This window comes from Strix aluco, chromosome 5, assembly GCF_031877795.1.
Source record: "Strix aluco isolate bStrAlu1 chromosome 5, bStrAlu1.hap1, whole genome shotgun sequence".
NCBI lineage: Eukaryota > Metazoa > Chordata > Aves > Strigiformes > Strigidae > Strix > Strix aluco.
This window is the reverse complement of record NC_133935.1, coordinates 19951680-19978697: the sequence shown is the minus strand read 5'-3', so window position 1 is coordinate 19978697 and position 27018 is coordinate 19951680. Positions and strand designations below refer to the sequence as shown.

The following is a 27018-nucleotide window of genomic DNA, read 5'->3' as shown; positions in this document are numbered from 1 at the left end:
TCCTTTTTGCATACTCATAACTTTCTGAACAACTAATTTCAGCTAAAATTGCTTGCTGTCTTGTGCTATAGCAAAGTCTGAATAAACTCTGTTCACCTTCTCTAGGAAATAATGGAAAATAAGAAGAAAATTTCACTTTATTTCTGCAAAGATGCATGTATGTGTGTTCTTCTAGAGACCAATCTCCACCTAGTTGAAATCCTGACAAAAGTCTTTGTAGCTTCAGAATCACAAAGGCTATTTTCACAAGAGCATCTCTGCAGCTAAGCCTTTCAGATGGCACACTGCAAGACTAGCCTGCGAGCCCCAAATCCATATTATCAATATTAATTATGTAGATAAGGCTTTGGACTACTACCCCCACAAGGAGATGATGGAATTTTTAAAGCCTTGACTGACAAACTGACCCACAAACTGAAGTTGCCTCTGGACTTGGTGAACATGCCCATTTGTCAACAAAAGAGAGGTTCATCTTCTATCTCATTCTCTGCTTAATATTTAGCATGTTTCAGCTGGCATTCCCTTTAGAACAGAAAATGCCTCTAGCATCCTGGCCATTTTCTCTGCTTTGCCTGGAAAAATGTGCCAGGCTTAAAGGTGTATATACATATTCATGGGGCAAAGGCTGGGCAAAGAAATGTCACAAGGTGCCAGGGCCACAAAAGCATGGGAAAACAATAGTCAGTAATAGTCCCTTTACCACAGAGGCAGTTAAGGAGACGGTTGCTGCTATTTCATAGTAGGTTGTCCACTCAGAGGTCATCGTTGATGGGTTGAAGTAAAACATTTCTACAACATATTTCCTGAACACCCCAAGGAAGGGTCTGTTCCAGCTCAAAATCACAGCAGTAGGTCCCAAAGGGTAAAGCATCAGATCCTTTATTCCAGTAGGCACTATAAACCAAAAATTGTGGTTAGTAATGTGTGTGTTATCAGTTACACTTTATTTTAAAACAGTATCTTTCCTTAACCAAGTTTTACCTATTTCTGGTTTATTCCTAACTTTAATTCCCAAGAGCTTCCTTGACACAATCAGTTGAGTATCATTTTTTCAGCACTTGTTCTCCAGTTTGTTATGTCTACTTTTTCAGAAATTATTCAGGCTACTTGGTGTTGGCTGCTTAGCTTGAGATAAAGTACAGGGCTTGCTTTTTTACAAATGGAAGGTTCTATCCTACTTTGAAAATCAGGACGTATAGGAGATATCTCAAGTTGCTCAAAAACAAAAGCATCAAAAGCCATAACACTTTGGAAAATGAAGACTAGGAGAAAGAAGTGTTTTTATGTCTAGCCCTCCTTCCCTGGGGAACCCAAAGGTGCTGTCATGTATTGCTATTCTTGCCTCACAGACGATGACACTAAGAAAGAGGAGTCAAGTGATTTGAAAAATGTCACATAAGGGTCAACTTCAGCAACCCTTACTTGTCTGGACAGCAATTACTCTTCATGACTTAACTTAAATAAGTGCTTTGCTAACATTTGCAGGGGTTGCAGAGCCCCAGCTATTGCATGCTGGGTCAGAGCCGAGACCAGCACCCAGATTACTTCAGCCCATGTTAATACATGATTGCCTTTCCTTTCATAAATCATTTACCACATCTTTTCTTTGCTTTCCCTAAAGTGTTAACACTCACCCAGTGAAAGTGAGGTTTAGGATAAACATGGGGAGAACTGAATACTTTTTAAAGTGTATTTTATCTTATTGGAGTTTCATCCATCATTAACCACCACTGATAATTTCACAGAACAGTTTGTTTTGCAGTTCTATTATTTTAATATCAAATTCAATATCCTGTTATGAAATGAAAACTCATACAACTGTTGTTTTACTCCATAGAAACATCTCCTTTATAATAAGAAACCTATGAGATGTTTTGTTTAGAAACTGCCATTTTGAGTTTAGTAAGAACCTTTTATGGTTGTGGGGCCACACAAAAGTGGAGAAAATGAAGTAACATAGTTACTTTGGGAATATATTATTTTACTTTCTTGAGTGAAAACAGAATTTTGCAGATTTCCGAAGTAACTACAGTGATAAAGAAAATCAAAGGCATTTGTAAAAATCGTCCAATAATAGAGATTTTAATAATAAAGTATATATATTTTTTTCTTACTAATTTTTCCTTTACTGAAAGAAACATTTCCAAATTTTTATTCAGACCCTATTTATGAAAATATATAAGGAGATTGCCTAGAATGGAAATGATCTCACCATATTCACTAGTCGACATATTTGCTTTCATTTAAGAATTCAATTCTTAACAGGTTAACTCTGGGTTTTTCTGTTTCAGTTCCTTCCCTGCATCACAGAGAGGAAGCAGAATGAAAAACACCGAAGATCTCTAGCTTTCAGCCACCTACTCTCCCACAAGACAGACTATTTGTCAAAAGGAGAAGCTCAGTGACTCAGGTTAAATATTTCTCTGCAAATGTAACTCTATACACTGAATCTCTTTCTCTCTACCCTTTCTCTTCTTAATAAATTTTTTTAAAGTGGTAACATTAACAAAATAAATTATATTGAAACTAAAAGATACTCAATTCTATTCTAAGTGACTCTTTATTTAGGAGCCTGGTGGAATCCTGAATTACAGACATGGGGGCAGCACCTCTACCTGTTGACCATAAAACCACATTCTTGAAAATGTTACTCTCGGTATCAGAGAGCTCCCCTATCTTCAAATCTCAAAGCTGAGAACATCAAGATCCACCATTAAGCTCAAGAAAATCAAGGCATACACAACTGAAGTTGGTGATGGTCATATAGTACTGTAGGAGATAAGCCAGCTCTCCTGACTCTCAGCACTGTGGCCTTCAGACTGGGCCACATTACATCCTTCATAAAGCACATCAGCAACAAATATCGTAACAGCAGTCCCACACACTTCATGAAACAGTGGGAATGAAACACCTCTAGAAAGTGCCCACATCTCTCCATGCACCACAGACCTCCTGCAGCTCAGGCTGGCTACACCTAAGTGAGATGACTCCCACCCTAAAAGACATAGACCATGAGCGCTATTAGAGACAAACATATATTCCAGTGTCCAAGGGTGAAGTGAAGACAGTTCTTTCCACAGGGCCCTCTGTGTCTGAATCCTGGCCATAATTGCTCTCCAGTTAGATTTGGTAACAACATTTAAATGTGAAATACCTGTCTTGCACTGAAGGAGTATTTTCCCTACCTCAGTAATGGGCTAGACAATGCAAGAAAAATATTCTCAATAAGTGTTCATTACCTTTGAAGTAATCAACATTTTGTACTCCTTCATGGGCTCTAGGTCTTAATGAATACGCTACACATTTAAAAACAAAACAAAACAAAGCAAACACATTTCAAACAGTAGGTGCAGGAGTTACCAATGGAAAATGTAACAGGATCAGAAGGTGGTCCAACCAACGGTCCTTTCCGTAAGTAAATGACAACTTGGTACTGGGCACCAGGAACAAGATTTTCAATGAGGCTGCTGCTTGAATTCACCTAATAGGAGGGGAATACATCAGATATGAGGTATTTACTTGGTTAATGAAAAGAATATTGAGACTGTACTTGAACTACTCCAGTTACAAAAGGCATGATTCTGAACACACTGGCATCAGCAGCTAAAACTCCATTCATTAAGCCCAAAATGGCAGAACTGTGAAAGTAGTCAGGACTGACTTGACAAATGATCTGACTCAGAGAATCGCACTTGCTTTGCTGAGTAAGGTCAGGTGTCACACTGCAGACCCACTCTCTCCTACTGTCAAAGTTTATTGAAATATTCAGGCTACATTATTCATATTCAGGTGATATTAATCAGGCTGGAGTATTTAGAGCATCTGTTTTCAATAAAAGCCTGAGGCTTTTCATCGGCCATCTGATTCGTCTGCAGCTATGTGAGCTGAAGGCAGCGTTATGGGAAAGCTGTCTTCTGAACACAAGTGTTAAGTGACTGCATGCTGAAATCAGAGAGGAATTACTCTCTTTCACCTCCTTTGCACAGCACTACAAAACCTGACTAAGGGACCTTGTGGTTTTTCTTTTCGGTTTGAAACATTACCATTAAAATTTCTGCTGTGGTGCACCAGGTTTCAGTCAGAGCTGGAGGAGGAATGCCTGATCAAGTGGTTCCTGGTCTGATACAGTATGAAAAGTCTTATCTCCTGAAAAGCCAGCTAACAGCAAATGCACAGAGCAGCTTCGAGGAAAGGAATTCATGCACCCATTCCTAGAATTGCAGGCTAATATTTCCTACTGATATTTTCTTTGCAGCCTTTCCAAAGTCTGTGTCATAGCCACTTTTGCACTGGTGGTTTATTGTGATGCATGTGAACATATCAGTGCCGGCACAGATTTAGTGAGGAAGGGAATTTGTCTTTAACAGCTGCTCTGGAAAGCTAAATCACTTTTAAATCATGTGTAATGGTAGGAATGGATAGAATTCTGCACTGAATTTTGTCCTTTTCAGCTTGTCAAAGAGAATTCAAACCAACAGCCATTAATATTTACAGGTATAATAAACTGATAAAATTTGATTAGAGACGGTATGAATATTTGTATGACAGAAAGAAACAAATAACTGTATGTAGACCTTTCTACCTACTTGCAATAAGCACACATTTACTTTTACAGATACCTTGCTTATTCGCAGATTAGCTTTAGGTACTTGTTTTTGAGTTTGCAGATGAATTCTGTAGTATTTACTTTAAATCATATATGTATATACTTGTGATCCGTGGTTTATAATCACCTACTGTATTGTTTTGCTTCCTGATTAAATGACTGCATTTTTAATAAATGGAAGGAAAATAACTCAAGGAGATTACAAGCTGATTCTGAAAAACAGTTCTCAAATTGTCATGAAAAGACACTTCCAAACATTTAAGCTCATGGCCATTCTTAGACTAAAACTCAAAACATTTTGACAAAGATTCATTTTAAAAGACATTTTTAAAGGATGCAGACTCTGTATTAATTAATTAATTAATTTGCAAGGCTAATCACAAAGTTGAAGGAGATGAAGATTTACTGGGAGTGTTAGCAGTCTCCTTCCATTCACATGGGTAAGCTGAGGCTGTAATGGGGCAGCACTGCAGTCCTTTTCAGACTCCCCCATCACACACATTTAGGGAGCCAGACAGAGGTTGTGGCACTGCTCAGAAAATGGCCTTATCAGCATCTCAGTAAGGTAACTAAGATGTGGGCCAAAACCTCTTTCTAACTGAAGCCACATGCCACTGATCCATCATAGTCACAGGACCTGATGTGGGGTTGCAGTCACTAGGGGTTTCAAGTAACAGAAAACTGCCATATTTTGGGGTTCAGGATTCTTGATCGCTATAAACATATCCCATACGGCAGCCCTAAAGAATTGTTGTCCATCCAAATCACAGGTGGTCTGAATTACTATTCACTTCCCAGTGCTGACATCTTTTTTTATGGTTGAAAAGGAAAGCTGACTTCTGATCACCTCTAAACTTCCAGAAACTTTAGAGTCAGGTTCTGTATTCGTATGTAGGATATTTAAGAAAGAATTTATGCTAGATTGATGATAATCATGCATGTGAGCACTTTGCTTAATGCAAATGGATTACAGCATATGCCTAAGTGTTGTATTTTACCTACTGCCACAAAAATGTCTCAAAGGGGACAACATAACTCACAAGCTTGAACAAAGGATTGGCCACAGTCAGTCCAACAGAAATAAAATTTTAACACTAGTATGGTTTACTGCACACTTTCATTCCTGAATGCTGTGCTCTCCCCTCTACTCCACATCAGCCATATCCCTTTACATTGCAGAAGGGAGCACCTACTGCTGTGCTCTGCAGCCCTGAGCCTGATAGGACCCCTGGGCATGACAACACCAAACAGCAGGATGATTAGCAATTTTCTGAAAAGTATTTGGAAAGGCTCCAGCTTCTGCCCCTTACCTCAGTGCAGTAGTGTTTTTCAAGCCTCTGACTCTCCTTCTGCTTCTGACAGGTCAGGGAGACCACAGACACGATGGTGCTGTTGCTGCCGCTCTCTTGTGATGCTGTCCAGGATGTCAGGGCAGTAGTAGAGCTTAGTACCGTCACGGTCACGTGCTGGGGCTTTTCAGTGAGCTCTTCTATCCATTCACCTGTGGGGCCTGGGATATGTCCCAAAAGCACATGTGAGCAAGCCACTCTATGCATTTGAGTCACATATGTTAAATCATCCTTCTTTCATGGGATTATTTACTACTAGTGAAAGAGGCTGGACTGACAGTTGTCCATCTTCGCAGCCTTCAGGCAGAGAAGATGGCAGCCCCGGGGAAACAGCCCGTGGCTGGTGCTTTTTCACCTGTAGCAGCAGATGACAAGAGAAATGTTCAAAAATTCACATTGCAGTATTCTCTATTGCTTAACAGAGACCACCCAGCAATTTGCTCCAAGGGAACGTTTAAAAGTAGTGATATTCATTAATGTACAGATCATTGACAAATATTAAAGGATAAGCACATAAATTTTTTCACCTCTCCACATATTAACATACCCTCCAAGCGTACTACAGCCTTGAAGCATGAAAATTGAGTTCACAGAGGTTACTACAGTGAAGAATCTCATTCTCCATTGGACTTTTTGAAGCAGTTGGTGGAGAATACAGGTTTAAATATAGATAAAATAGCAATTTGGAAAATAACTTCAGCTAGACTTGGTCAAAATTTCAGATTTCATGAAAATTGTCAGCTTTTTTTGTCTCTTTTAAGTAACACTTCTGACAGCTCTCTCCTTGACATTCCTTCCTCCACACAGTTCTAAAGGTACTTTACATTTATTGAGAAAATAAAACAAATGCCAGAGTAAGAATTTGGTGTAAGATCAGCCTATAAGATTTGACAATCCATACTGCTATCTGGGTGCAACAAAAATGTGTAATACAAGTCAGTAATTTGACAGGATGATACACTGACTGAGTGCTACAAGGATAAGACCCACACCTACTCAGGTAAAAAGAGGAATTTGATCATGTGATTAGCCTCTGAAGCCAGTGGATGTATGTGTAGCTCTTACTATTCAGAAACTGTTTCAGCACCGGTATTAAGGGAACTGAGCTACCTCATGTCACAGCCGCCCATGTTGTAGTCCCCAGACAAAAAGCCTACTTGATCAGACTCATAAAGAGGAATGGAAAAGCAATTTCACCTTAAGAGTACTTGTGCACATCTCAGATTTGGCATACTACCAGTAATACATATAAAACCTATCTAAAATACTAAGGATCTTGTGTTTTACAGAATAAATAAGACAACTGCCAAGAATCCTCATCTGGTTCTAAAAGCCTGCAAAACTAACAGACAAATCCCAAAACCCCAAATGTTCTCATGTTAAATGTAAAATACATTTATTTGTTACATTCCTATAACATCTTAATACTTTATGCCCAAAGAGATTAAAGTTCATCCTTAATCTAGCAATCCATACACCTATACTTTGGAATTTCATATTTCTTTCAGGTCTCTGTCCCCAGTTAGTAGGCTTCATGGGGGACACTGTGTTGCATATTGCTTAATGGAAATAAGTCACACCTTGTAAAATGGAATAACATTTGGTAGCAATAGCAATGCTACATAATTTATTTGCTATACTTCTATACATATATATACTTTAATGCTTTCCATATAATAAAGCTGTCTAACAACTATTCCTAAAGAAAACCAGACAACAGTGAAATTGCAACAGCAGAGACTCTTTCTCTCATGTGCTGTTTCCTCTTTTCTCTTTGTTTTCCAAGTAATGTTTCTTTCAACTATGAAGTTGTTAAAAACATAGGAGTGATAGTGGAATTCAGTTACATGCAGTCAAGCCTTATGATGAATTTAAGGCTAAATAGCGTTTGTAAATGTTATGACCTACTAAAGACACAATTTTTATTAATAATTACTTAAGCATTTGAGTACATTTCCTTTCAGTATGAATATTTCTGCTACTGTGTTTTGTTGCAGCGTTCATGATTTGAGGGAGACACTATCCTCACACATATAAAATTGTCTAGTGCTGCAAGTATTCCCCCGTATGGGCATTTTGTAGATTATATTTATTTCCTTTTGTAGAAAAAGGTACAAAGGTGACCACAGCTACCAGAAGGATAATAATCTGAATTCACCAACACCTGTCTTGCTTGCTGATCTAATTGTCAGTCATGATATTAGTTTACACAGTAGTGTATTATTACTTTGTCTTTTACTAAATCTTCAGTTAAGAAACCCTGGGATTCTACAGGGGAATAATAAATTACTTTTTCTCCTCTGAATTTAGCAGGCTGAACTACTTCATCTACTGTAATTTGCCCCATGTTCTCAAAAAGACCACGTAATTTCAGAGTTCAGTGTTTAATTGTGCAATTCCCACGCTCTCAGCCTGAGATGCCCTTCATCCCTAACCCAGTTCATACAGCCTGCAGGACTAGGGAAGTATTTTCAAGAATCTCTACAACCACTGATTTAATTCTCAGAATTAAATCCTCTTTTTGAAAGATGCAAGAGGGGAACCTGTTTCACTTTTGAACACTGAGCAATGACTCTATCAAATACATCACCTGCTTTTAGTTCTTAGTTCCGCCAAGATGGCACGATGAAGACCCATCCAGGCAGGATATAATATATAACATAGTTGCACTACATTTCCTTCTCTGGCACAGGGAATTCTGGAAGACCAGACTCTTCTGATCCTGCAGCAGATGCCACAGCTGCCACAGTAGTGAAACTCTGTATATTAGTCATATGGGTCTGGGAGAAAAAGATAGATTTGTTGAGATACTTACTGATGTAAAAACTAAGTGTTTTTGCTGATTGACTTCCCCGAACTTCACAAGAGCCAGAGGAGCTAAATGTTGTTACAGACAACTTATATTTTCCTGGTTCTTTCAGTTCAGCAACAAATTTGTGAGTGTCCTCACTCACTGTCAAAAATTCCGTGGAGTTCTCTAAATAGGGAGGAAAAACAGTGTGGATTAATTGAAATTTGAAAGGTTCCAGACACTGAGAAAATTATTTATATCAGACATGCTAATACTGTTTCTGCTGTGGGATTAAAAGGTATCCAAAAGGACTGTATTTATGTGCGTAGTTGTATTTCTTGCCATCAGCACAAGAGTAATTAACGACCAAGGCTGCAGTATAGGTGTAGAGGAACAATAAACCCAGGCCAAATTTTCATTCTGTAGAAGGGATGATAAAATAGGGCTGCCATGACTGTGCAAGAAAAAAAATGGCACAGCATGGAAGAAAAGGAACTTCCAGTTTTCTATCGCATTCTTATTCTGAAAAAAAAAGTATTTGCCCTCAGTATGGGAAAGCTTATGAAAACTGCTCATCAGGAAATAAAATTCATTTGGATAAAATAGATTTTAAAACAGAAAATCTTTAAGCAACATGGCAATTTTATTGTAGCTCCAGCATTTGCAAAGTCTCCCCATTCTGCACCACAGCCTCCTTGTGGCCTAAGGAATAGTTTGGTAGCTGTCATCTGAGATAACTGTTACTCTGAATCTAGACTATCTTTTCAGTATGCCCCTTCCAGTCGAGGTCCCCCTGAGAACCTTTCTCAGTGGCAGACAAAACGACATGGTATAATGTACCTTCTTTGTCTCAGAATTCTATCAGCTCATTTATCCTTTTTTCCGATACCAGAATGGATTTATGATAACTGCAGCATAAACAGTGCAGCAATATGTATGACAGTATAAATCTTGTTTAACAAAAGTGAATTGCAAACTGCAATTTACACCTCCTCCCCTACTTTTATGACACCCAGCCAGAACTAGATGCTATTCAATGCAAGAACTTCTCAAGAAATACAGATTATAAAGCCCTCTGAAGCACAATGCTAGGTGATTAATAATTTGTAGAGGAGGCAATCCACCAATGGAATATAGAAAAGAGGTATGAAAAGGGTATAAGGCTCTATTTTACCTTCCCTTTCAATATTGATATGGAAACCATCAAATGCAGTAGGTGGCTTTGGTGGTAACCAGGTCAACACCATTTGCACAGGAAGGAAGGAAGGGGGTTCTGGCGTGAGTTTTCCAGATGTGTTGACATCACTGGCCTCGAAATCACTGGAAACTGCATTGACAAACTCCTCTTCACCCTCTGATGACTCAGCTTCGTTAGACCACCAGTATGGCTGCGATGTGGTTTCATACTCTGTGCTGTTATAGCGGTAGTCCAGCCAGGCTGCAGATGTGTTCGCTGCTGGAATTTCAGAGGGATTGTCAGAAAAATGACTGAGTTTTTCTTTCCTTATGATTTCTTGTGGTCCCATGAATGATTCTTCTGCAAAATTTCCACTGTGCTCTTCCCAGTTGTTTCTGTTGATTGGTACAATCTGAACAGAAATGTTTCGAGGTGGGTAAGGAACTAAAAGAAAAGCAAGGGTTAGTCTTTTAATAGGTATGTTCTGTGCACCTTTATGATGTCTTAATTCCACAGAGAAATATTGTTTGCAAAAAACCAATGCATCTAGGGATATTTAAAATAACTTGTTCTTATTAAGGTTCTACCTTCTCTTACTTGTAACAGAAATTATTCTAGTGGGATCAAGATGAATGTAAATTCACAGAAGAATCATGATTTAAGAATACCAGGAAGAAAAGTAGATGTGAAGTCACAGTAAATCAGACTTCAGTGCTATTACAGCAGCAAGGCTACTCAAGTGTGAATTTGTAAGTCGATCTTCATTTATTTCAGTGTGTCTTCCAAAAAGATCTTGATTCTAAAAAAAAATACTTCCATAGAAATGAATTGAAAAAATGCAAAACTAATATATGGCATAGCTCATATTTAAAAAGTATGACCTTCGTGTTGCTGTAGGGCTTTTCATATGCTTTTAGCAGCCACCTTTTCATAAGCATTAAACATCAGTTTAAATTTTAATATTTGTGAAAGCTTGATCTTAAGATTTGGGTCTACAGAAGACAAGATTCTGACACGCAAAAAAGTTACTTCAACTTATGCTAGGAACAGCATGTTGTCTGCCTCACTGTAATTGCTTGTCTGTCTGCCCTTACACACGGTAAGTCTGAGCAGCCTCTGCAAACAGTTTTGACTGGCACATTTTAAGCTGCCACTTTACAACACCCTAATTTGTTCACCTTCCCTGTCCCAGACATGGCCACTAATACAAAACCAAACACTACAATCTTGTTCCAGTTTGTGCAAAGAATGAGGGATGGGAGGGCAGCAGGGAAGAAAAATGTGACCCTGTTCATTGTATTCTTATGGTTCAATATCTCAGTAACTATATTTAGGATCCTCAGGACAGAACTCAGCTGGCATCTGTTGGCTTTCTCTGTCCAAGACAATGGACCAACATCGGTGTATTCATCTGAAGATTTGGCCTTTTGATTTTACTACTGGTTCATTTCTCTTGGGATCCTGGAAAACGTCTGTGGTCTAACAGATTAACAGAAAAGTTTTAGGTGCCATCCCAGGACCAAATTAAATTAGTTCTGGACCCTGAGCAAATGCAATTTTTAGCCTTCACAACATTGCTGTCTTGGAAATTAGAACTTCATGCTTCAGGGCATAAACTGGCTGCCAAGCGGGGCAATTATGACATTCTTCTCTGTCATAGAAGACCGCACAATGGGGAAGGCCTTCTCCAACAGTTTAGCTATGATTCACTGCTCAAGGAGACTGACCGATACAGATAGATCAATAGTATGCTCAGTGTGGCTATTCCTGTGGCTTAAAAATTAATTCCTAGCACAAGGCCTAGGATCTCTCATGTGAAGCAAAATGTATTTTCTAAAAAGCAAGCTTTATAACAGAAACACTCATGCAAATTTCCCTTTGTACTGTACTGTACAATAACCCTATGTACTAGCTGCAGCATCCTCCTCCATGCTCCTGGCCAGCAGCAGTTGCCAGGACTGCACCCACACAAACCTTCCTCTCTGTGGGATCAATCCCCTCCCCATGGCAGAAAAGAAAGCAACCAGACAGAGTTGGAGCAAATGGTATGCAATAGTTTTCCTCACCTGTTCTGTGCTGTTTGGGCTCATGCTGGACTCCGCTGTATTCCACTAGTGTGCTTTTGTTGAAGGTTGCTTCTGATACCAACTGAAATGTGATGTTACTGTAGCATATACCTGGTAGCCAGTGATTGAAAACTGTTTTACCTTTAAAGAAATCTGCAGAAGGTTTAAAAAGAAAAGAAGAAAGGAAAAAAATAGGAAAATGCATCAAATGTTCACTTTCTGATAATGCAATGGCACATGCTGAACTGGCAGTGTTTCAGATGTTTAAATATTGCTCACCCTGGTCTCGGACATGAAATTCTAATAACTCAGTTTGCCAACATTTTTCCTGGCTGTCAAAGCCACTTTGCTACCAAAACAAAAACAAACAAAAAAAAATCCCAGCAAAAGAAACATGAACTACTTTTCACAGGAAAGAGAACTGAATCTAGCAACCTGTGACACTGAATATCTCAAAGAGCATCTGATAGTTTCTGCAGACTTTTAACTGCTGCAGGCAAAAGCCTCCGTGGTCTTTTGCTGACTGAGGCATAACGTTCGGGATGGATGCTCAAAGGGCCATCCACCATGCAACTGAGTGCAGGCTGCAGTACTGAGAGCTGAGCTCACATTCACCATCAGTACACGTGCAGGCTGAAGAGAAGTTGCTTAGGGCTATTTGGCTACATGAAGGAGTGTGCAAGTTGATTAGTGAATCTCTTAATTCAAGCTGACTTTTTTATTTATCAGCAGCTGCAGCATTACAGCCCCTGGAACCACATACTAGCTAGAGAAGATAAAAATTACTGCTGGTATCCCTTTTGTCCCCTGGAAAGAGGTCACCTATATTTTGTGTTATGATCCAGAATAACCCTTCCTAACTTCTAGCACTTCACAGCATTGAAAATGTGATTTCTAGCCCACTCTGAATTGAAGCAAAGAGACTCGAAAATTTCTGATACGCACCTCCTCCTGGAGGTGCGTATCTCCCCCTGCTGACTTTAGAGAGCTCTTACAGTGACCAGACTTCTACTTTGAGAGACTTAGTTCAGTGTTTAAAATTCGATCCAGCACCTACTGGATTGCTCAAAGGTGTTTTATTGCCACTATGCAATGTTAAACCATTGGGGTTTCAGGGCCCGCAGAGTATGCAGGTGTCTTTCTCACATCTTAGGATGCTTTCCATAGGGCAGTCTCATTTATATCTCTGAGACAGATGCTATTCTTAAGTTATACTGCAGGGAAAAATGGAGTTCAGTTATAAACAAATAAAAAAGAAAGACAAATTTGCTCCCGTTAGATTGTTTAGATGGTTAGATTGGTTGTTTAAATTGTTTAGACTGACTGTCTAGATTTTAGATTGATTGCCCTTGATTAGATTATTTTAAGAAAATAGAAATTTGTAATATGCAGCAGGGTTTATTAGCTAAGGGTCAATACTGAATGCTACAGTAATATACAGTACTATACAGCATAGTACTGTTGGCACTGTGTCACTGTATGGTAATACAGAACTACCACATTTAAATCCTGCACCAGGAAATCAGGTATATTGAATGGGTTTCCCAGCTGTGGTGCATCCCAGAGCTTCTGCATCAGCTATTCACCAAAGTGGAAACCTTGGCCACAGGGAAGAGACTGGGAACTTTTTTAATGCTTTAAACTGACACAGAATGTCATCCAAGGATTTCAACAAGCATACCTAGAAAGCAAAAAATTTAACTCCATCCTTCCTACTATTTTGGGGTTTCTCTCCTTTTTCCTTTTCTTTTGTTTTGGTTGTACAGCAGCAGGGAAGATTAAAAAAAAATGGTGGAAAGTTTTCTGGATTTTAGTGTACGTGCTTATTTGGAAGCACCACAAATTGGGGATCCCTTCCCAGGTTGATTTCAGAACTGATTAAAAAAATCCAGACCACCTAGTCTTCCTTTAAAATCCAAAAGAAAGGAAGCATCACCAGAACTAGGATGGGAAGCAGGTTTAAATCCAAGGTGAACCACCAGCTCAATCCAAAGACCCATCCCTTACTTCATAATATAAAAGTTGTTATATAAACAGACACATTACGAGAAATATAAATCATTATAACCAACACATGTCAAAACCACACCTAAGACCACTGCTTAAGAGATTTCCAGCAGGGTTAGGATTAAGTTTTTTGGAATAGTTACCTTTGTACAGCATTGTTCGGTAGTCTTTTCCTTCCCAATAGCTTATATTTACCCTGGTAAAAACATTGTACTTCTCTGGGTACTGAATTTCAAACAACACTCCTGTTTCTGGAGATGGTTTGTAATCATAGATAGAAACACTGCTCACAGGAAGGGGTTCTAAAGAATACACAAATAAAAGGAAAAAAAGGAAGAAAGGAGAAGATTAATAGGCAAACTGAGTTCTTCACACATATAGAACACCAATGAAACAAATGGTTTTGATAGGTATGGCACAGGCACTCTTCAATCTACCAGAGGATATTTGGGGCTTCACAGAGGTCTGGGGCAAAGCTACTTGGGATGTTGTCACAGCCAATATTTTTGTGTTCCCCCACAAAACAATTTATATTCTTGACACACCTCTAACAGAAAAATGTCCTTTTTTGCCATAAAAAGTAAGGTTGAAATAGCAGTTATTTAAGTGCTTACAGTCATCACCCCAGAAAGATTTTTGTCTTTAATGCTTGCCAATCATGTAAAAGTGCCCAGACAAAAACAACAAAGCACTTGAAATTGCTCATAACTTTGGCATAAATGTGAACTTTTAAGATTAGCTGAGAAGCTTATCAGTGTAACAGCCAAAGGAAGCTATCTGAATGAAGATTTTCTAATTTGATATGTATTAATTACTTTATTTTATGGGTAATTACACAGTCCCATTCATACCACATCTGAGAGGGCCATCATCTTCAACGTATTTATCCACACCAAACTTCTACAAAATATAGTAGTACCATTACCATTATTTTACTGATGAAGAACTGAGGTACAAAGAAGTAAAGTGGTTTACTGGAGGGCATAGGGGAAGCCTGTGCACAGAAAGGAGGTAAATGAGGAACTGCCGATCTCTGAACGCAGAGCCAGGTGGGCTACTAAAAGTAAGAAAAATATCCTGTGTCCTGTGATGTGACATCTAGACCGGTGTAGCTCCATCAGCTAAGGAAAGCTGTGTCAGTTTGCTGCAGCTAGGAGTCTGGATTGTTTCTAACAGTAAGAGAGTCACATTTTTATTCAGCCTCCTTTTCCCACAAAAAAAGAAAATTACAAAAATAATTACCCTTTTGCTTGATGCTCTCCTCAGCAATAAAAAAAAAATTATAGCAACCCAACTGTACATTGAGTAAGAGGGCCAAGCAGATATTCAAAACAAGGTTATAGCATTAGTTGAAATTTGTTACACTAACGTATTTTAATAGAGGTGGTTAATGCACAACACCCTCAGTAATTATGCCTACATACTTATGAGTATTGTGTTCATTTAGTTCCTGCACAATGTAGGGAACAGATTGAAAAATACAGGCTGTTGATTTGCATGGCCTTAGAGGACACATCTGAGTTCAAAGTTCTGCTGCAACAGGCCCTGGAGAAAATCTGATAAAGTATTTTTCCCCAAAGAGCATACAGTCGCAACAGGGAAGAGTAGATGAAAGGGCAGACCAGTGCCAGTTTCAAATGTGGAATTATCCCACAGAAGGTGGAATAGGTTAATCAAATACGGAAAAGCAAGACTGTAGTGGAAGCAAAAAATTAAATCCCAATTACTGGCACAGTATTTTCGCCACAGTACTAAGTTCCCAGATATGATGAGAAGTGGAGAATTAAAACCAACTAAGAACAAAAGCCACAGATGCAAACAAAATCTTTCCCCAAGTCTTAAGAAGAAGTCACGTTGTCATTTTTAACTTTGTCAGAGCATGGGTATGCAATGGTGGGGGATTATTAAACTATTTCTCATGGCAAAGATGCTTCATTAGCTTCAGGTAAATATCAGTATATTTGTATGTTAACCACTTGCAAATAGAAAATTCCAAGCTCACAGATACCAACAGGCACTTCAGTGACAGGATGATCTGTGAAAATTTTGCTGACAATTGGTGATAGCCAGAAATAAATAGGAGTAAAGCAGAACACGGGAAACAAAGCCTACCCTTTTCTTTCTGCTGAGGCTTTTCCCATTGCTTATTCTGAAATAAATAGTTGATCTGACTATCCACATAACCAGAGGGTTCATATCACAGCTCACACAGCACACGATAGTAGTTTAAATGTCAATAACAATCTCTAAATAGCACAACGCTTATGTGCAGTCATCTTTCATGTTAGCGGGTGTGCCCTGGGCTTTCTTCTGCTATCTCATTCACATCTGAGGTCTCCTTATTTCTGAGAGAATTACTGCAACTTTCTTATGTCAGTGATTAAATCACCCCATTTATTCCTTCCTACAACAAATCAAATAAAGGATGGAAGTTATATTCATTTTTAATTCAAATGATTTTTTTCTCCTGATGCTTTGATTTAATTAACCAATAATTGAATTAAGTGGCAAGCACCACAGACTCTCTTTCTTGTTGTTATCTTCTGCTTACTATTCTCTCCTTGCTCATGGCTGAGGTTAGCAGAGTAGCATGGGGGATATAATGCAATTTAAAGATTCTTCCATTATCTTACTTCATTTGGCACCAAATCTTCATATCAAAAGCTATTTGCGCACTGTGAAATTAAAAGGACACTCAGCAGATAAAAATCATGTTCTGTTTTTCACTTACTAACTGCTCCTAGGGTTATTAAACTTAAAGAATATATAAAATGTCACTCTTCACTATCTATATTTATAATTCAGAGCATAAACAGTCTGGTCTTTTTAATTTTACAATTTTCAGTATTTAGGATCCAGCTTTTTACAGATTTCAGTGGTTCTCAAGAAATAGCCTACATAAAGTGTAATATAATACTTCAGAAAACTTAGAGCTTTATAAATGCTCTGCACTACACTGATGTCTGAAGTCATATTACAGAAGGGCCTTAGAGGATTTCAGTGTCCCTTTAATAGCATGTTTAAGGCACTTCTTCACATACAATCTCTTTATTTTTAGACTTGCAGATTATATTAAACACCCATAGACAAGCTTGCAGGATCAAGACCTAAATTTGCCTCTTTTGTTTAGTGTCTCAGAATCTGCTGCTCCTATAGCAACTGCTTTCCCATAATATCTGTTTATGGCAAACTTAACTTCTGTGTTTCTCCTGGACTCTCCAGAATTTTGCATTTAGCACATAGCTTGCATTATACAAACATCAAGACAGCATAATAAATACAGCTAGCCTTTTCCTCAAATGCCCTTGAAAATTCTGGATGCTAAATCCTCCATCAATACATTCAATTTGTGCCAGACACATTAATATTTGCAATTCAGGGGGAAAAAAATAAGTACATTGAAAATAAGTACCATATTCCAGTCCAAATCAATTTGATTTTAGTATTTGTAGATCAGGTCACTCTACAGATTGAATTAATGATTGATTACTGCGGTAGGTTAGATGTAATATTACACGTGGGTGGTTGAAATGGGACTGAGATCAACTCTCTTGATTGTCACACTCAAACCCAAATTAATCATGATTTACCTTCATATCATAACTTTTATAAACAAGAAAGCCCATTAACAGAGTGACCTAACTCCCATGGGTAATTCCCTTTATTCACATGAAGAAGTTGTGAATTTTGCCATTTTCTCCCCAGGGTGACACTATTTACATTTCTATATAGTTACTGGGAGTAAGTCATAACCAGGGTAAAGCTTCCATTATACTATACACTTTAAGGATCGTCTTATCTCTTGCTAAAAAGCAACCATTTTTGAGATTAAAAAGCTGCCGTTTAATACATTAGGAATATAATGTTCAGGTTTATGATAGGTAATAGAGATACCATGTGCTATTGCTTATGAAAGGGAAATGTAAGTTAAAGTAGTATCTGAGCAATGATGGTATATACTGCAATTTCTAGATGCCCACATAAGACGACAAATAAAAAGATGATACAAACTAAAAAGTAATGTCACAAGAACAAAGGCGGATCTGTTGCTCTTGAACAGATTTAGGCCAATACTTCAGATAAGCCTTCCGATGGAAATTATGGCAGGAATTCACATGGTTGCAGTTCTTTTCATTTCTTTGATTCTGATAGAGGGGTTTTTTCACCTTAAAAGGGGGATAACATGATTTGTTTGCTGGGGAAAGCTGAACATTAATGGACGTAGATGTTCTTCTGAGTTATGTTTCAAAATTAGGGCTGCCATGGATAACCAACCTTTTTAAAGATGTGCCATGTCATTCTTTAAGAAAGAAAAACACAAAGGGCTTAAGTTTTACATTTCATTAGGAAAAAACTCTGAAGCTCCTACTTCAACAGCTCTGATCCATTAACAAGCCAGAGGAAAGGATTTGTCCTGCTGAATCACTTCCTGCAGCATCTGGCACAATGACAACTGAGCATTAACTAGGTCTAATGCCAATTACTTTCTGAGAGCTGAAGAGATCAGAGTCTCAGGCAGCAAGCCCGTTGGTCTCTTGAGGAGAATACTTTTTGTAGAAGAGACGGAGGCAGAAGTCTCCCTAAAGGGAATATATTTTACAGTGATTTATGTAAGGAATCATCGACTTTTGAAACAATGAGACATTTACCACTCAAAACTCCTAATGATAAGCTAAAATAAAAGTGAGGCAGAGCTTGTCTTAATTACCCTCAGAGATCCTTAGATCCTGATTTCTCCAATTCCCAGCAGAGATACATTTTTCCTACAGCACACAATAGCTTTGCAATGTACTGCTTTCCCCATTCCTTCAAATGTACAAACATTGTTTCCTTCACAACAAAAAGAAAAATTGACAGTAAATTTGAAAGGAAAAGGCTATATGGGTATAAGTCACCCTGGGAAGAATAAAACAAGGCTTCAAGCTGGGAAAATGGAGGATGAGTGAGAATTTCAGTCACTAATTTTACATCTGTCCTCTTTATTTCTCACATAAACGGCTTTAAAACCAATTAGTAATAAGGTGGAACTTTCTTTCAAATATTGCAAAACTAAATTAATTATGTAAATTCTGGAGTTACTTCACTCCTGTTGAAAAGCCAAAACTCCACAGCAGAAGAAAGCAGGCTTGAAATAATTATGTTAGATACTGGAACTACTCCTAACCCCATCCAGCCTGAAAACTGGAAGGAAGGTCATTTTGATAGGCGCAGCACAAGTGCACTCACAGGAATCTGGCCAGGACAGCAAGGTTCGTACACCTATTCTTGTGAAAACCATCACAGAGATCTTTTAATAATAAGTGATCAGGGTTTCAGTTTTTCTCCTTCAGTTAAGTACTGAGCCCAATTTGCTGAACACAGCTTTGCTACGGAATCAGAAGAAGTGCTATTTTATGCTCAAATTCTATTGTACATGTTTCCTATCTAAGAGTTGAATGTGCCCTGTTCACTTTGTCCTTCTAACATCCCAGTTCAGGAAGCAATGCGAGGATGTGAGCTGTGCTCAAGTTGACAAAACCCTTGGGCTCTGAGAAGAAATATTGTAACAAAGAGCTCATACTTTGCATTACAACAATCTGGACTACAGAACCTAAACAAGGAAACTCTACAGTTTGTGGTGTTTTGATTAACATGAGAAAGCCCTGAAATTATTCCAGTCAGAGACAAGCAGAAAGTAAACTGCTTAGTCTTGTAGAGAAGGTCCAAATTAACAATAGAAGCCTAGCATAGAGATGGTAGCATACATACATGTATATATGTATATTTATATAATGTTACGATATTTTATATGTTTATATGTACACATTTATGCACACATATATTTATATGTATTTATATTTACACATAATCATATATGCATATATACAATGTGTAAAATATACATTTTGTTAGCATTTAAATCATGTTTCTCTTGAGGAATTTTTTTTTCTGGACAGAAACCTTTGATGGGTAAAACAAAAGTCTTCTCTGACTTAAATCGAATGAAGTTTCAACCTGTAAATAGACATACCTTTTTCTTGCCAATATGCTGAGAAGCAGCATATCACTGAGGAATGTGAACAGGAGAAATGAAATGTCATCAAGATATACCATCAGAAAGCAGAGGCTTTCAGGACTCTCACTGAATTTCTAAGTAGTCAATCTCTTTGAAGGACCTTGCTCTCCTTTTGACATGCACAATTTGGATACACACTGCTCTGTGTGAAACTCAGATCTCCAGTATATGGTCAAGCTGAAAGACTGAATCTCCCTGCACGGACTTCTTTGCAGATCCCAGAAAACTATTGTGAAATATAAAAGTACAGCCTTGGGAATAACCACATTGGCACCACTGGCTATCCTGCTTTATTTATCTCATGGCAGCCTAATGAATGGGGCCAATCTGCCACTGGTAAAGCTCTCCTGATACCAATGAAATTAGAACAGGAATTAATTTGCTCCTGGAAGCTAGTTGCAATGCCCCATTTTTTCGTGTGTAAGATATAGATGGAATAAATTAGATAGTTACATGTCTTTGCACGGTTAAAATAAACTAAGGATGTTAAACAGGCTGAGAGAGCAAATGGCATGAAGAAAAATATTAATCTATCCTTAATTATGTCTGCCAAAAAAATCAAGTTAATTAATAGTCAGAAAATGATATAAAACAGGCAGTGGACAACACTAATAAAAGGAAAAATAAAAAAAGAAAATGAAAACCAACTATCACCTCATGCAGTTTTGCAGGAGAAGCTAGTTGGTCACTAGATGAGTTCTCTTCTCAAGAGCACTTGAGAGCTCTTCTCAGAAGCACTGTACTGAAATATACCTTAAAAGGCCCAGCCTGCCACACTGTCTTTTTATTCCTAATTTACTTTCATTGCTGTAACCTTGTGCTCCAAAGGATGAGCTATGTTAGCTGAGGCTGCTAAGTGAGAGCTAGCACTCATCAGTCTGCCTGACAGAAAATACTAGGAAGCAGACCGGGCCCTTTCCCTTGCGAAGCTCACAATTTACAGCATACTTTCAATGCGCAGTACAGCATCCTTCAATGATGCCTGCAGGAATGCCCTTTCTTTTTCATGAACCTGGTTGTCTTTCTGTTGAGACAAAACCAGTGAAATTCACTGTTCCCTTTTTGTTACATGAGTTCCCCAAGCAGCACTGGCCGACTGCCAAAATCACCGGCCCTTCCAAGGTCTGGGTGAGCAGCAGAGGCCACAACAGGAAACCCTGAGACGCTGCCAGTGCACCCACGTAAGACAAGTGGTGAAAAGGGGTGGGCTCCTTTCCATTAGCAAGGACACCATCAAGCCTTGGACTTTTTCGGGAACACCTTGTGGAATCCCCCTGAGCCAGAAATTGGAAATCTGGACCTGGCTTTGATGGGCTGGGCAACACTGGCTCCCTTATTCTTTCAGAGATCCCCGGCACGGGAGTGTGTGCTTCATCTGCCATCCTGGATCACACCTTCCCCTGCTACCAGTGACCCTCGTGGACTCTGGAAATCAAACAGCAATGAGCCCTGATGCACAACTGCAAGCGCAGCATTCAAAACCCACTGGAAATGCACAGGGGGGCATTTTTTTCAGCTGCATATGACACCTGATGTTTCCATTATTTTCTTTTAAGAAAACAAACAAACCATAAAACAGGAAGTGGGATTAGAATTACTGCTTTGTCTGCAAGGTTAAAACAGTCAAAGAAAATGAAATTCAGGCTGCCTATGAACCCTTAAATTGTCCACTACACGTAGATCTTCTTGCACATATACCTTATGAAAGACTTGCATTACCCAACAACATGATACTTTTCCCATGGGACCCTTCATGGTTGTCCTCATCAGGGCACAACCTGAGCACACAAGGGAGGGCTGCAGAATGCATAGATGATGCAAAATCTTGTTACTCCTAAGTTTCAAGCATCTTACTTGGTAACATATGAGGCTACTGCAATATGCTTTGAATGTTATTACTGTGGATGGCATTTCCTCATTGACAGAATAATACAAGTACACAAAATCATAACCATTCCTCATCTGCAAGCTAAAACTGTCCACAGATTCCAAAGTGCCATTTATTAAAAAAATCTGGAAATTGGTTTTGCTCCATCTAAGTACTTTTTTTGTCTGTTTTTCTTGAATCTGTCTTCTAGATGAAGAAATCGTTTCATATTCTACAAATTGTTTTCAGGTTGGCACATGGAAACATTTCTGGAGCAACAGCAGAGCCAGAAATATAGTAGCAATCACACAGAAATCTGTGGTGCTTTGCATGATGACAGGGCAAACAAAATCACATCTCTCCTCCAGGATCAATGCACCTGGAGGTAGAAAGAGACAGCCTACTACAAATATGGTGTCCATCGCAAAAACCTTCAGCTGTACTGGCAGAAACACATGGTTTGGGTGACTACTATCTGCTTTCCAAGTTTAGTACTACTTCAATATATTAGCAGTCAAAGAACATTGTTATAGCATTTAAAACAGAATATACCTTACCATGTAACAGAAGTGCTTACACTGAAATGTCAGTCAACACGTTTTATGCCTTTTACTAGATTTTTGGAACTCCTGGTTCAAACAGTTTAGGATGAACCTCTGGAAAGGAGGTTCATCCATCACACTTATGTTAAACCTCTCCAATCAGTGTTCAGGAAGGGTCAGCCAGGGCAAACCCACAGCTGTCCCTTTCTTCTTGCCCAGACCTTGTGAATTTTCACTCATAAGCCTTCTCAACACATCTTCCCTACTGTTCCACACAGGGATTCATCCTACACACAAGAAGGATCTATTGAAAACAAAAAAAACCCACCCAACCTTCTCCATAAGTACTTCTGGGGGAGAAAACACCACACACAAAGAGAAGAAATGGAAGAAAAAAAAGAGTAAGGTGTTACTTACTGGTTAACACAGTGATTGATCTTGCTGACTTGGAAACCATATTTGAGTTCACTACCAACAGAGTTACTATGTAATACAGGCCATGGTATTTGGCATTAAAAACCACAGGGGCAGGTAAAGTGCTATTGAATTCTTCGAACTGGAAAAAGTAGTTCTTGGATTCTCCAGCTATCTTCACAACATATACAGAGGATGAGCTCACCACATCAGATGCTTCCAGGGAGACAATGATACAATTGTCTTCTCGAACAGTAACTTGGAAAGGTTCTGCATTCTATAAGACAAGAATAAAGACTTCGCTGAAGTAAAATCTATTATTTCACTTTTACCTATTTCCCTTCGTATTCATAGGATACTCATATTTGCAATAAAGTTACATTTCATATTCTGCAAGAGTTAACATCAAACTGTAGCAATTATTTCAGAATGGAATTCACAGTCAGCCAAAGTCCACAGGCATCTGATTATCAGGCCAGTCTCTCTGCAGCAGAGGCTGGTTCCTGCCGTGTGCTTTCTGACGCTCTGGCTACTCCATCCCTTACATCCCGAGGAACAAAGCCTCCACCATTCTTTCCTGACGGCAGGTGGAGTAGAGCGGAAGAAGGATGAGATTAAAAAGGGTATCAGGGGCAAGAGGATTTCCAATAAAGCCACAAAACATAAGTCATTTAAATTCCCCAAAAGAGATGATTAAATCAGGACTCCTTTATCTTGCAGAAATAGAATCATATATTCTTCAATGTAATATATTCTGAAAGTCTGCAACTGAGGAATAATTTTTGGCACCGAATAAACTTTTCCAAATATGCCCATTCCAGCAAGTACCAGGTGATAAGCTGCTCTCAGCACTACGTCCACAGGTTTGGTTGGCACTTTGCATTTCCATAGCTACACCATTTCATTTTCAATATTTCTTTTATTAGTGGTAGAGAGAAAGGAGCAATTTAACCTTGTTTTCATATATCATGAGCATGTTAAGTCATTGCCAGCTGAAAACACTTTCCTTTTTATTAACCGCAAACCAGCTGTCAGCAAGAAGCACTTGTTCTCTACAGGAATTTCAAAGCAGATTCGTGGTAATCAATGAGAAGGAAAAGTTCAAGCTTACATGAAGAGTTGCATCTTTGAATATTAGGCCGCACTGCTGCTTAGAATTTTTTTTACCCCCGGTGAAAACTGTAATATCTAATATTTTCAATTCCCAACTCCACAGTATTTTTCTTCTTCATATTTCACTGGCTGAGAGCTCTATTTGGAGGTCAGGATGGGCAACCACAGCTCATTTGCAACTTTACTCAGTCAAGTTGTTCCTATACCAAAGAGCTAGACACCTCCTTCAGAGATCAATTCTAGCAGCTTGGCTACCTCCGGTCTTATTGTAGTTTTGTTTAGTGGGGATTCTTCCATGAGAATAACCTTTTTTAGGATTTACGCTTCAGGAGCCAGGCTCCCTATTTGGAATTCACATATATGGTGTTGCCAACACCTCGCCTTCAAAAAAAAAACAAAAAAACCACCCAAGAACAAAGAATTGGTTCTAGGACTGTAAGATTTAAAATAACAATAGTTTGTCTTTACATATACTTATGTTTTTATCATTGGGCTTTGAGATTTCATAGTGTACCTAAGGTCATATCACCCTATAGGCAAAACTATAGGCTTGAGAAGACATAAGCAAACCTACTCATCTGACCCAACATGAGAACAAGGTAACAAGTGTAGAGTAAGTCCAGCCCAAATAGAATAACTAGTCTAGACAGCTTCAAGTCTGAGATTAAAAACTGAGGCAATGCAACTTCAGCTGCTGATTGAGGTTTCCTTTGATTAGTCTTTTAAAAAATGACTTTTAAGTTGCTAAAATGATATAAGCCAATGTTATCAATGAATGAATACTTCGATGTGGAAGTCTAGGTAATTTTTCACAGATGGCAGAGAGATTGTTCCAAAAGGTTTACAATATAAGACTACAATTATGCAAAAGCTTCCATGTGTTTTCCTTAGCCTGAGCTGAATTCAACAGGCTTATCCTTGAGTAGGTCAAAATACCACATTTCAAGTGGTATTTTGCCCTAAATCCTGATCCAGCATTTGGATCCGTACAGATTCAAACCTTTAACTGGGGATTATGTTTGGATCTGGTCAAAAACAAGTAAAGGGTGTCTTATCCCTCTTCCTCCCTTCTCCCCGCACTAAGAAAATGTGGAATGATTCCTACTGCAGCTCTTCTGATGTGGGAAGACAGGAGAAGGAAGGCATCCACGGACTGACTTTCCAGAAGCACGTGTACTACTACATCACATAAAGCATAGTTGTCTTCCAAGACCAAAAAAGGAAAGACAAACCTGATTTAGAAAGGTTATTTCTACATATTGAGTTTAAAGTGCATGTATAATCCCACAGAAGTCAGTGGGTTTTGACCTTTCATAGACTTGCATTTGAATGCAATTAGAGGAAAGAAAATGGTGTTATCTCTAAAATTACTCTAGCCTTCCCTCAACTTTGCTGATGAATTGCATGGTACTAACTCAGTGTGCCTACCTTGCTATGGAGAGACAGACAAAAGAGTCCAACAAATTTATACGTGCCAACAAACAGTTCAAAGCAAGTTCCTTGTGTTTGGTGGTATTATAAATCATTTGTGATGTTAATCAAGTACAGCTGGAAATTAAGCATATAATTGCAGAGTTACAGACATTCCTAGGATATAATTAGATGCTTTCAGATACTGTTCATATGGGGTGTGATTTTATTCTTTGATTCTTCAGTGGGTATTGTATTAACCCTGTTGAAGACTGTACTTTCATTTTTCCCCTCACAATGTTTTCTTGAATTCACAGCAAGTACCATTCAGCAAATGATCCACTAGCCTTCTTTGATAGTTCTCCCACAATTAGCATAACATGCCTCTGCTAGCTAAATACATAGAAACCTCTGAGACATATGCTATTGTTACCTATGACAACACCTAACTGGGGAAAATAACTTTTTCTGAGTCCTTTATCTCCTAAGCATGTGGGGGTTGTGAAATGATAGCCTCTCTCCATGTGCCTATGTTCAGATGCTTTTGAACCACTGCTGACATGATGCACAGGCACTTTTTGAGTGATATCTCTTTAGCAGCTATGTGGTTCATCCATCTGATGCCTGCACCCACCTGCATAATGCATCCCTCTCTTGAGTGGTACCTATTCTTTTCAGCAATTATGTGGCCCTCTTCCACACACCTGTACGTGCCCAGGCTTTTAAACTGCTGCATGCACAGGACACATGGTTTGTGGGAGACATCTGTTGTTTATTATCCATTGGCCCCTGAAATAATTTTTATCCTTTCATTTCAGCTCTAAGGTTTGTTTTATAGAATGAAGTGGCAGATAAGGGATGAATAAAAAGGGATGAATTAACATGTCATAAGATGAGATCACTTATCTCCTTTGGGATATGGATTTCACTTTGGCAGTGTTTTAAAAGAACAGACCATTCTGGGCATCCTGTTCATGTTGCACGAGGTGAGGGTTGCCAGCCAGTACTGGGCTTGTGATTTTAAGAAGGCTAGGGAAAAACCTGGGTATTTTTTCTAAGCACCGCTGGAAGTGACAAACATGCCCCACTTAACTAGATTGTAAAGCCAGCGTGTCTCAGGACTGACAGCATCAGTATGGTAAATACACATTTTATTACTTCTGGTCAGCTACCTCCAGGATTTAATTTGCTGGTGTCACAGCTTGAGCGGCTGTTTCATGCCTGTGGGGAAATTTGGCAGGGCTTGTGCATTCAGAACCAAATGATTAGCTCCAACTTCCTTCCTACTTTATTATTACAAGCTCGTGCCATGATAAAGGACTTAGAAAAAAAAAAGGGGGGGGGAAGTAAATCCCACAATGTGATGCCTGTTCACAGTCATTTCCAGTGCAGGGATGAGTCATGCTAGTGGAATTTCCAGCCAATAACCTGGTCCCTATTAAAATAAGAGGGGGAGGGAAGGAGATATATGTCAAATAAACAATATTCAAAGCATAATAGGAAAATAAATGGTGTGCAGCTGAGCTCAGAGTTCTCTTTTCAGAAGTCTATATCCTCAGTTTATTTCCTTATAACACTATGAGTCTTAAACATCAGGAAGAGATCAAAGTTGCAAAACAGC

At 38.7% G+C, this 27018-nt stretch overlaps 1 protein-coding gene across 3 annotated transcripts in view; it reads right to left on the bottom strand.

Moving 5' to 3' along the window:
* The window catches only part of PTPRO (protein tyrosine phosphatase receptor type O), a 153438-nt gene that overhangs the window by 43328 nt on the left and 83092 nt on the right, over positions 1–27018 (bottom strand). For 2 of the 3 annotated variants that reach the window (XM_074826284.1, XM_074826285.1), the window contains exons 2-9: positions 22878–23151; positions 14140–14298; positions 11990–12142; positions 9921–10367; positions 8771–8932; positions 5917–6116; positions 3361–3481; positions 701–894 (exon numbers count right to left, since the gene is read on the bottom strand). In XM_074826284.1, coding sequence (XP_074682385.1) covers positions 701–894; positions 3361–3481; positions 5917–6116; positions 8771–8932; positions 9921–10367; positions 11990–12142; positions 14140–14298; positions 22878–23151 — 1710 coding nt within the window. Of the gene's footprint in view, positions 1–700; positions 895–3360; positions 3482–5916; positions 6117–8770; positions 8933–9920; positions 10368–11989; positions 12143–14139; positions 14299–22877; positions 23152–27018 lie in introns of those variants that run through there. The other variant, XM_074826286.1, reaches the window with a different exon arrangement.